This window comes from Gossypium hirsutum, chromosome A07 (assembly GCF_007990345.1).
Source record: "Gossypium hirsutum isolate 1008001.06 chromosome A07, Gossypium_hirsutum_v2.1, whole genome shotgun sequence".
NCBI classification, from domain to species: domain Eukaryota; kingdom Viridiplantae; phylum Streptophyta; class Magnoliopsida; order Malvales; family Malvaceae; genus Gossypium; species Gossypium hirsutum.
The window spans coordinates 92827401-92839380 of record NC_053430.1 but is presented as its reverse complement, the minus strand read 5'-3'; the positions used below and the strand labels follow the sequence as shown (position 1 = coordinate 92839380).

Genomic DNA, 11980 nt, shown 5'->3' with positions numbered 1-11980 from the left:
AGCCCTATCGTGCTGGGTTGCGCTTTTTCATTTGTCCAAAACAATTGAATATCTCCTCAAAATTTCCCATGTATTTTATAAGGTAAGGCAATGGTCAATGTTTGGAAATTCGAGGAATCGTACCCTACTGTGTTGGGCTTCGATTTTTCATTGGACTAAATAGTTGAGCATCCTCTTGTAATTCTCGAATTATAAATTTTCGGACGTCGAAACAAGAAGATTTTTGACAATCAACTCGGGTTACTCAAACGTTATAAAAAAGAACTACATTTCAAAAACCTTTTTTTAATTTTAGACATAAGGATAGTATTTAATCGATTCGGTACCAATTTTGGGCGTAGTGAGGGTGCTAATCCTTTCTCATGCGTAACCGACTCCCGAACCCGTTTTCTCAAAAGTTCTTAGACCAAAATCATTGTTTTAATAAACCAAAAATGTTTTATTAAACTAACCTCATTTTTAGGTAATCCGATCACACCAAAACAAAAGATCGGTGGCGACTCCATGCATTTGTTTTCCAAAAGTCGATTCCCCCATTTTTTTCATTAAATTTTAAAATTTTAAAATGAAGGGATGGTTTCGACACATCCGATGGAAAATTCTTTTTTCGAGCTGTATTTGGTCATCCGAGCCTTCATAAGGTCGTGTCTGTAACTCAATGACAGTCCCCAGTACGTACTCCCGCATAACGGCTATCCATCCCTGTAGCTCGTTATACGATGCATCGAAATCCCTATACAATTGCTCCATTGCCATCTGTTTAGCTATCCACACCTTTCGATATGATACTTGATACTGAAACCGTGCCTGTATTTCGACAATCAGTATCAAAACTTTAACGGTCGGTATGTCCTTCACCATTGGCATGATAAACGTAGAGATAGTTTTGGAATCAAGTTTTTCATGGTCTTCAATCATACGTGTTGATGTGCATGTGTGAGGCCCAACAAATTTGCGTATCTCCCACATCTGTGATTTTTGAATAAATGCAGCTCGTACCCGCCAATTGCAGCCTTCCACTGACTTTCAACACTCTCCAATATATAATGTCGGTTTAGACACTGCAACTTTGTAATCCACTGATATATTCATACTATACCGCTTAATAGCAAATAAGCACTCTTCTTTACTTTCGAATCTCTGGCCTACCAATAACTCCTCATGCTTAGAATTTACAGCCAACCGGTAAGCAGGAAGTATTTCAGGGTACTCCGGAAACTCAGCTACATGCGTCGCGTCGGGGTCTATGAGCGACATGTGTGGCCCAGGATTATTGCGTATCACAATACGTCGCATCTGGTTCCCCACTGAAGACGCGTTAATGTTTCTATCGTTATTCACGTCTTCATCGTCAATATCATCGGGAACATCGTCCACATCGGGATCACTATCACTATCGACCTCTTCATCACAATGATCACTACTATCGTATCCATCATCACCAACCACATCAATATCGGGTGTAACATTAAGATCGATATCGATCCCACGTATAGTCGATTCACTATCAACGTACGATATTGGAGCCACCATGCACGGTTCTTGAGCTGCATGTTCTTCACCATATGCAGTGAGATCTTCATTCTACTTCATATCGGCTAACTCAGCAAATAAGTGAATTGGTGCATTTTTGTCACTCTCATTCCCACAGTAAAGAGCTATTATTGTCTCCACGTCTTTGTCGTCTACAAGTTCCATTTCGGTGAATTTGATAGGATTTGTCGAAACTAGAAACTTGTAGAAAAGTTTCGAGATCCTTCTCCCAAAACGTCTAACAATTTTTGCATTAATCCTTCCCTTCATATCATCCAACGAGACCTTTCTATTAAATCTCATTGCTATTTGTTGCCGACATTCAAATATGCATCCAATGGTTGTTGTTAAGATGATTCCATCGAAATAAATGCATACGAAAAACTGATTATCCATCTTCAATACTCAATTTGTTAAAAAAATAAACAAAATTTCTGAAAACAATTTCGAACAATAAATAAATTACTTAAATACAAAATTAATTAATCAATATGCAATTTTTTTCATTCATAAGCCCATACTTTTTCAGTTCTCATTTTGTACATAAACAACATTTATCTTTACATTTAACCACTTAAACTCAGTTCTACATTTTCTTCCATATCTGATCCCGTATCTTCATCTGGGAAATTCTCTACAATCCAATTTAGAAATTCTTGATTCTCTTCATATTCATCCTCTACAATCCAATTTGGAAATTCCTCGAGATCTTCTGGCTTTTCAATCTTTATAACGGGTATTGAATATACAAGTTCTCTTGGTAATTTCCTAACAACTAATTTATCCATCCATGGTTTGTCAAACACATTTTGCTTCCCAATTAACTTTCGTGAACCTATACTTTGTCTTGCAATTTTCCTTGCTCCATAAGAGATTATAAACTTCGCGAAGTTTATAACTAGATTCCAATAGGTTCGTGGTACCGATGTCTTCCAAAGTTCATCTAAAATGTTTTGATGTTCCTGTTCTATTAATGTCCCTCTAAGGGTTAAGTATTGCACTTTATTGTTTCTAATCATTTCATGACCCTTCCACAACACTTTTTGCATCTTTCGATTTACGGTAATAAGGTGTTGAACAATGTCTCTTCTGGTTTCATTCTGTAATCTTGCACTTCTCTCATCATCTTATCAACTTTCTCCCTTTGTGCTAAACTTATTATCTCATCAGGCAATACCAAATATGTTGTCATTTCTAACAATATGTATAACAAAAATATTTTTAGTTGTTATCACTAATTAACAATTACTTTATAATAGTTTTACTAACATAAAAACTTTCAAATATATTTAAAAAATTTAAAACATAACATTCACAATAAACACATAATTAATCTAAACATAAAACTTACTAACATATCACAATAAACAAAATAAATTTTAAAACAAAACATAAAAGTAACACTAAACAAACTATATAATACTAACAAAATAATTTTTTCTTATCATAATCTATTTTATTTAAAAAATAACAATAAAAAAAATTATCTTTTCTTTTCTTTCTTCTCCTTTCTTTCTTTCTTCTCTTCTATTCTCTTTATCTTCTTCTGTAAATTTTTTTTTCAATCTGGTAGGAGCCAAATGGGGGGAGTGGTGAGAGACATACTGGAGGGATCAAGGCTGTCAGAAAAGCACCATAGGCAGCACCACAACCGGTGCCGCCTATGGGATGCCCTCAACCCTTATTTTATTATTTTATTTGACCTATTGTTTTTTTTTTACTTGTACATGTCAAGAATTTGAAGGTGATGTCGCCTATACACCACCCTCCATCACTTGGAATAGCCCATTTTCGTATATAATTTTGAAAGGGCCTATTTTGGTTTTTTTTAATATTATTATAGTAAAAATCCCCCAAAAAGAATTCCAATCACGTAAAAGGTCAACTTGAATAGGACAAATCATTTTATTTTATTAGTTAATTTGATTTGTTGTTAAAAGGAGCTGGCTGGGCCTGACCATGCCTACTACAATTGACTTGAGATCAATTAGCAATTTCCGCCATGATTTGAGTGTAATCCATCAGTTTATCTTCTCTCAGGTCTCAAGCTCATGTTCATCAAAACCCAATCTTCCATCAGTTAGCCCATAACTAATATTTGATAAAAATAATGAACACGCCATTGCGTACTTTACTTCCAAGACTTCATATGGTGTTACCAAACACAGCCTTGAGTAGAATTGAAACAACCCCATACCAAAATAGAAACAAGGTACAAATGAACGAGACAGGAGATATACATACAAACACAGTGCATATATTAGAGGATCAAAATATCTTCTTGTACAACATATTAAAATTAACAAGGCATTTTTTTCTTTTGTTGGTTTTTTAATACTAAATTCATTCATACACTGCAACATGGAAGGTTAAGGCTAATAGTTAATGTGAGAGGATCACAGTCACCTTTTTGCCATTTTTTGGGAAATTAGTGAAGATAGGGAACCTGATACTGGTAGCCGAAGTAGTTACCATGACTTGGAGAGAAGTTGTAGGTGGCAGAACCAAGAAGAGAGGGGCAGTGGTTGTCAGCAGGTCCGGAGTAAACATAGGGTCTGTCATAAACGTACTGCGGGTACCTATCAGTGGTTCTAGAATAGAATGGTTTGTCAGCAGCTACATTAGTGACTCGTGGACCATATCCTGCACCATTGGCACGAGCTCTCTTTGTTTGAGGCTTTGCAGCTTCAGTTGATCCCTTCTTGTCTGCTTTAACCTTCTCCAATAGGAGAACCCGCTTCTGAAGTGGATCAACAGGGTATTGCTCCTCAATATTATGCTCCTCAATGCACTTGATTACAGCCTTCAGAGCTGCCAACTCTCGCTCACTAAACTCAATCTGAAAATACAGAAGAAAGTTTTCAGCCATTTTCCAATATGCAGCAAAAAATTAAAAAAAGCCTCACTAGCATGAAGTAGAGCAAAAATATTCTTCTGCATTCAAAAATGGCAAGAACAAATTGCCCTCAGGGCCACATCCAAATAATTACTAAAAAATTTAACTACCAAAAGGTCTCAGGTTTATGAAAGGTACTGTAAGTAAGAACTAACTAGCCAAATCATCCTAAATGATCCAACAAGATCCAAGCATGTTAGACGGCTAAAAGGACAGAAAGCTGGTCCAATCTGCTTCAGACATGGCCTTGTGGACAAAAACAGCAATAAGGACTTGTCCCTCAAACATTTGGTTAAGATATTGACAACCAAACTTATATTCAACCAATATTAGGCAAACCAATCACCTTGAAGTAGAGGAGTAAAGAACACACCTGAGCAGTAGAAGAGGAATTTCCAGGCTTAACAGGTGAAGAAGCTTTTCTTGCCTCCTTCAAGTAGGCCTTCAGTAAAGGTAGAGGCAAGAACTGCACTGTAAGATCAAATGCAAAAGCCAGATTAACTGCATCAATCTGCCTTCCATTATTCACCAGAACCTCAATTACACCTGAAATATAGAAAGATAAATAAAAGTAAAGTACGAATAAACCAGAACCAGTATAAATGAAAGAAATGATTGATTTTCTACAACAGTATTCCATGTGTAATTCACAGTTCTTGTTCTAAGACTTAGAAGTACTATTTAGGGAGGAAAAATAATAGATTAACATTGCTTGTGTTCATCCCACACAATTGGATAAATATCTGAAAGTGCCAGAAAACGGTCATCCAAAATGAAGGATGGTCCACTGAACTCCAAAATAGCATTTTAACAACAATATTGTTTAAAAAATATGTAAAATAAAAAGCATTTAGGAACTTGAAGATGCTTATCAGTTTAAGAGCAAAGATTAGTTTCCCCGGTTCTGATGGCTTGAAGTTGCCTAAGTTAGGGGGAATAGAAAAAGTCAGTTAATTTACAAGGTCTCACCTGACCTTTTTTTTTTTAATAATTCTGAAAGCCTACTTGAAATAGTTAGTCATATCAGACTTACAAAAAAGGAACGAAAGAAATATAATGGATGTATAAGGTAAACCCATGGTGAATGGAGAAAGATTCAAGCTCATTGCTCAGAATCACCCGTTTTTTTTTTTCAAACAAACAAGTATTCTATGCAATGTTACTATGTAAGTTCATACTACACAAACCTGGCATTTTTTCAGACAAACCAAGGGACCGGCAGAGATCAGCTGTTTGACGACGACGAGAGACCATTGGTATCAGCCTTGAGAGTTCTTCCTCATTGAAGTTAGAAGCAATACCAAAAGTGGCAAGAAGTTGCAGGAATGCATGAGCTTCCAATGAATTACCATTACTAGCATCCATGTCAAGAGCATCCAACTTTGGTTTCCATTCCTCAGCAATTAACTTTGCCTGCCCCCTAACATCTTCTGAGATTAAAGCAGAAACAGAAACCATATCCATATTCCTTAACAAAAAGCTAAGACATTCCATCAACATAATACAGGTTCGCCTAAGACCCAGTAGATTTGAATCTTTCTTTCGATCCACATTTGGTGCTTCTAAAAGGTAAAAGCCTTTCAAAGATTCCAGGACCAAATAAGCTGGGCTTGCTGCAGCCTTCAACGCCCAAGGAATTTCCTCCTTTAAGGCAGCAAGGTTCTTGCGATTATCTGATATAAACTTGTGTAGTCCTTCAGAGTCCATCTCTTCACAAATTTTTACCAATTGGGGATAAGATTTCACACTGAAATTTCCATTTTCAGAAGAACATTTTATATCCTCTGAGTTACTTTCGGAAGCTACAGAATCAGGTGGTTTCTCCTCAACTGACAGTTCACCGCTGTCTCCATCACAGCTATCAGCAGACTCCTCAGGTGATACTTTCCTATGCTTCTCTAGAGCATTACTAATGGCAAAAACAGCAGCATCTCTCTTTTCTTGTAACCTCACTAGTGAAGCTTGTTCTTTAGCAACAACAGCAGCTTCACGCTTCTTCAACATTTCTCGAGATTTCCTAGTTTTTGTCTCAAACTCCTTTTCTTGGTCTTCCAATTCATGGAAGCGTCTCTTCAAGGACTTCTCAAGCCCATGGAAATGTTCTTCAAGTTCTTTCCATTTCAGATTAAGTGTTACAGCACGATGACTTTCAAGTTCAGCAAATGCTTTCTGAAGTTGCTGTATCTTAGTAGTTGTTGAGTCTATGAGTGTTGCAACCGACTGCTTATCTTCCATGACAAAAAACCTGAAAGAGAAAGACATCAGCCAGGATTGGAACCCCCCACTGCAGCAGTAGAGAGAGAATATAGAACCAAACAGATTTTCTAGAGTACTCTAATCTTGTTGTAGCAAAAGGGAAAGGTAAACGGAAAACAAAAATATTAATTAAATATCAGGGAAGATAAAGTTCAATATAAGTAAACACATTTTTCATTTCAAAGAATTCAACATTGTCTGCGAAAATAGTAATAAGTTAATAAACAAATAAAGCAATAGAAATTCAAAAGCAACAAATTTACTTTGAATCAGAACAAAATTTCATCCCCAAACAATAAATGTTAATCCACAAAAAGAGTTCTAGTAATCCTCTCACGGCAATAAATACTTTCCATAAACAGATCACAATGATCTAAGCTCCCTTTTGGAAGATAATAAGTTTCAGCAAATCAAAGCTTTTCCTACCTTTATCTATTTCCCAATTCTAAAATACCCTAACTTAATAAGGACCACTAAAAGAAGTTCAGTTCCATCAATAATAATAAAACAGATTAACAAATTTCCAAATATAATTACCATAGTTATCACTCAAAACTTCAGCATCATTAAGTTCAAAGTAAACATTCCTTTATTCCTTGAATAGAAAACCCACAAGTTAAACTTTAGAACAACATTATAACTAAGCGATCAAGGCAATAAACAAAAATGAGAGCTCCAACTTAACCCTAGAAAGCCTAATCAGAAAGGTGCAGTTTTCCAGTAATACGTAGCCGCTCTCACCAGTGATTTTACAAGCTCCGAAATCACAGAAAGATACCAACGACCCAAAGATCGTAAACCCAAAACAAACACAGATCACCTAACCTAAAAATAAAGGACATGATCAGAACAGCGAATTTTTCGCTGCAGACAAAAGGGAACAAAAGTAGACGAATTTTGGTAGTTCAAAAACGTATTTCCCAAAGTGAAGAAAATCAAACAGATTTGAAGAGAAAAAGGAGGGATTTTTAATTTTTTTTATGAGGGGTTAAAGAAAAAAAAGGAAGAAAGTGCCGATCCGGAGAAGAGAGTGAAAACGACGGGAAAAGAAAGAAATAGCGATGGAGAGAGAAAATTACCTGATTGATTCAAACGAAAATGGGGTAACAAAGTGTCCTAATTCGATAAAGATTCGAATTAATCAATCCATTTTTTGTTTCCTTTTTTTCTCAAAGAAGGTTTGGTGTTTTGGGCTAGTGGATATTTGTGGCTGCTACCTATCCTTTAATCACTAGAAAGAGAAAGAAAGAGAGACGAAATGAAACGAAAGCTAAAAGATACTGTTTTTTCCTCCTGTTTCTTTATCCTTATTTTATTCAGCATTTATTGAGAATGGGATTATTCACTTTATTCAATTTCAGACAATTATTACGTCTCAATATTTTAAATTAATCAAATTAAAACTTTACTTAATTCAAATTTGTTGATTATTCTGGATCTAATATTAGTTCAATTCACATGATATTATTATCAATACATGAGGATATGGATTCAAGTACATTAAAATATATTATTTTATTATTTTATTTATGAGTTAGTAAAGGTTTAAATATTGTGTCAAAAAATAAATATAATCAGAACTTATAATAAAATCTTAAAATAAAATTTATTTAAACTTTTCATTTAAATATATTGAATTAAATAAATGAGGTGTCATTTCAACTTTGAATATAATTGATATTAGTGAAGTTAAATTTTTGGGGGAAAATATACCCTTAAATATTTGAGTTTAATTTTTTTTTAATCCGAAATTTGTGTTTTTTAAAGGTAAGGTCAACTCTTTTTAGAATGTTTTTATTTTTGTTACTCAAAATAAAATTCTTGCAATTCCGTCACTTTATTTTTAGGACACTTTCATTTTAGTCATTTAATCATTAAATCTCTAACAATTGTTAACTTGTACACGTCACATCATGTTCACACTTTTATTTTGGTCACTCAACAAATATATATTTTTTAAAATATTAATCGAGGTAAAAAAAATTAAGGATTACAGTGAAAAAGCGGTACAAACTAAAATAATACTTTAAAAATTGTCAAATTGTACTTATTTACCTCATTGCCAGAAGTTTTAATTCTTTTCAATATTGAAATTTTAAATTTCAAAACATCGAAATCTGTTAAATAAGTTATTGAAAATTTTGTATTCCTTGACAATGCAAAACAATTTGTTACTATAATACTATAATTAATTAATTTAGTATCCTTTTAAATCTTAAAATCTTATTTTATGTTTCTAAATTAAAATCAACTCAAATAAATCATCTCTAATAATTGTACATGAAACTCAAATTTTTTTTGATTATATGGTCTCGAGTTTTACATACTAAGCTAAAAGTAAAGAAAAATCTTTACAACTAATTAAATTAATTAATTATATATTTCATGCCAAGCAAAACTCATAATCTTTTCATTACTTTTTTACCCAAACGAATAACAAGCAATTAATTTAATTAATTACAATGATTTTCTTTGCTTTTAGTGAAAAATTAGAGATTATATAATTAAAAGAAATTTATGTTTCATAGACAATTATTAACTATGAGATATCGAGTTGATTTAATTAAGAATAATATAGAAATATAAAATAAAATTTTAAAATTTACGAGGAGATTAATTTAATTGATTTTAATATTAAAGTAACAAATTAGTTAATTTAAGTTTTATGTTTTCAAATTTAAATTTTTAATATTAAAAAAAATAGAACTTTCAGAAACGTGATAAACAAGTACAATTTGACAATATTTTAATGCATTATTTTAGTTTCTATCATTTTTTCATTTTAATCCTTAATTTTTTTACCTCAATCAATACTTTAAAAAAAAGATTTTTTTTTGTGTGATCAAAATGAAAGTGTGAACATGATATGACGTGTATAGTTAATTGGTGTTAGAGATTCAACTATTGGGTGACTAAAATGAAAGTATCTTAAAAGTTGAGTGACAAAATTATAAAAAAATAATTTTAAATGATCAAAATGAAAGTGCACTAAAAATTAGGTGATCAACTAAATAATTTATTTATTTTTAATGTAAGTATTCATATTTAGCAAAAGACACTTATGTTGGTAACTTTTTTAAATATTTAATTAGAGTTTTATAGTTGATTTAATAAAAATTTATAATTAAAAATTAATTTAATTTAATTTTAAAATTTTAAAAATAAAATTTTCGTCATTACTAGACTATATCTAATAAATTAAACATAAATTTTAAATAAATTCACAATTAAAATTAAATTTATTCTATTAATAAAAATTCAAACTCAATATTGTTAATAATAAACTTTTATCAAATCAACTGCAAAAGTTGAATTAAATACTAAAAAATCAACATTATTATAATTAAAGAACTAAAATATATAACTTTTTGTTAAATAAAAGTACTACATAATTTTGATTAGATTTAAATATATTTTAAAAACAATATAATTTATTTAATACACTAACGGTTTGTTCAACCTACAATGATTGGTCTAAATTTTGAGAGATTTATGTGGCCAGGAATATTCTGCTGCTTAAAAATGTTTATTTAAAGACTTAATGAATATTTTAGAAAATATTAAAATAATTTAATGTTTTAGTACATAAATTCAGTATAAATCCGACGCAGTTCAACAAGAATCTGATGGACACACTGTAAAGCCATCTCTCTTGCTTTTTATTCCTGGAGCACTCTGTTCTTTTTTTCTGTTGGAAATTTAAAAAATGGAATATACGCTTCGTTGTAAAGTTAAGTGTAAATGGTGGGGTGTTAGTGAGGTTGAGGAGTGCTCTTAAAGTTGAGTCAACATTCGACTCAGACAAAGATTTGAAACATGTCTGGATTTAGATTCTTGCACCGACGATTGAAAGGTCTTGACTGAATATTTTCAGCGACCTGGGCTTGGCCCAATAATATTCTTTTATTAAAACATCTAATTCGACTTTTGGTGTAATTTCAGTCTTTTTTTTTTAATACTATTGTAGTGTTCTCTCGTTGAGGTGCAGTGTATTTTATCATTATACCTACCACTTATTCATAGTATTAAAATAATTTGGAGAATCGATACAGGCTTTTATTAAGAGATGTTGATTGGCAGTATTTCTTTAGACTGATGGTGTGTGTATTTGGAAGAATCGAAATCTCCTCATTTCCAAGAAAGTTAATGGAGCGTTGATGAGATAATTAAAAATTCCTACGGTTGGGCCATATAGTGTAATTATTCACAAAAGTCTTTGTGTTTTGTAAGACCGAGCATAAGGATATCAGATAATAAAGAAGGTAATTGGGTTTGTCTGAATACGAATGATGCTATGAAGTTAGACTCTGAGTTGGCTTCTGCAAGAAGGGTATTGAGAGATTGATATGGGGGTTGGATAATAGGGTACAATAGAAATTTAGGTTAGTGTTCTATATTAAATGTGAAATTATGGAATATCCTGGATGACTTGAAGATAGTAAAAGATAAAAAATTATGATAGAATGTCTATCAAAACAGTCAGCAAGGAAGCTATTCAAGCTATTCATGAATCCTTCTCATTGGCATCTCCCTTTATACTTACTCGGTGTATTCAACAGAACTTGATGGATATTGGTAAATGGAAGCTTGAATATATCTCTCAAGAAATGAACCTAGAAGTTGATTTTATTGCAAAGCGAGCCTTTGACAGAAATAAGGATCTTCAATTAGTTGAAGAGATTCATCTAGTTTTGAGTAGACCTTTGTAATTAATTTTTTTTCACCAAAAAATATTAAAAGGATTTTAAAAGAATTTACTAGAAAACTTCAAATTTATTTACCGTTGGCCAAAATTTTGTATTTTTATTTGTAGTGTTTTCTTTTTCCAATTAGGAGGTTAATAGCATTTCCATCTAGCTTTTGGAAAAAAATTAAAAGAAAGATGTTAATATTTAGGAGGTATTTGGTTCATTGAATTTTAGGTTACGTTCCATAATAAAATTATAAAAAAAATAAGGTTATGAGTGGAATGTGAAATTACCTTATTTAGTTCATTTGACTAGAATATAAGATTCAAATGTTTGGTAGACAAATATAAGATTACTTAAAAATAAATTTTACTATCGTCCTTATTATAAAATATAGATCAATTAAGCAAATAATTAAGTCAACTACTAAGCAGGTGCTAAAAAGCAAGTTAGTACCCATCAAATTGATATAATCGTGATAATTGGAAAAAAAACCTAAAATCCCGTAGAGAAAAAAAGAACTTGAGTGAAAGCTATGACTTTAGTGAAAATTTCTATCGGAACAATAATTTAAATTACAAACAACAAAGCAAATAACCTCCGGACT

At 32.1% G+C, this 11980-nt stretch overlaps 1 protein-coding gene across 5 annotated transcripts; it reads right to left on the bottom strand.

Moving 5' to 3' along the window:
* Nucleotides 1-3770: 3770 nt before the first annotated feature.
* On the bottom strand, nucleotides 3771-8006 carry LOC107955376 (FRIGIDA-like protein 3). 5 transcript variants are annotated; one of them, XM_041116626.1, is made up of 5 exons: nucleotides 7765-7975; nucleotides 7427-7510; nucleotides 5617-6674; nucleotides 4803-4975; nucleotides 3771-4372 (listed from the first exon to the last, which is right to left on the bottom strand). In XM_041116626.1, the coding sequence occupies exons 3-5, from the start codon at nucleotides 6662-6664 to the stop codon at nucleotides 3962-3964; spliced, it is 1632 nt and encodes a 543-aa protein (XP_040972560.1). In that variant the 5' UTR covers nucleotides 6665-6674; nucleotides 7427-7510; nucleotides 7765-7975; the 3' UTR covers nucleotides 3771-3961. The 5 variants fall into 5 exon arrangements, with proteins under 5 accessions (XP_040972560.1, XP_016746643.1, XP_016746644.1 ...); XM_016891154.2 differs by lacking the exon at nucleotides 7427-7510 and having other exon boundaries at nucleotides 7765-8006; XM_016891155.2 differs by having other exon boundaries at nucleotides 7427-7963.
* Between the last annotated feature and the right edge of the window lie 3974 nt (nucleotides 8007-11980).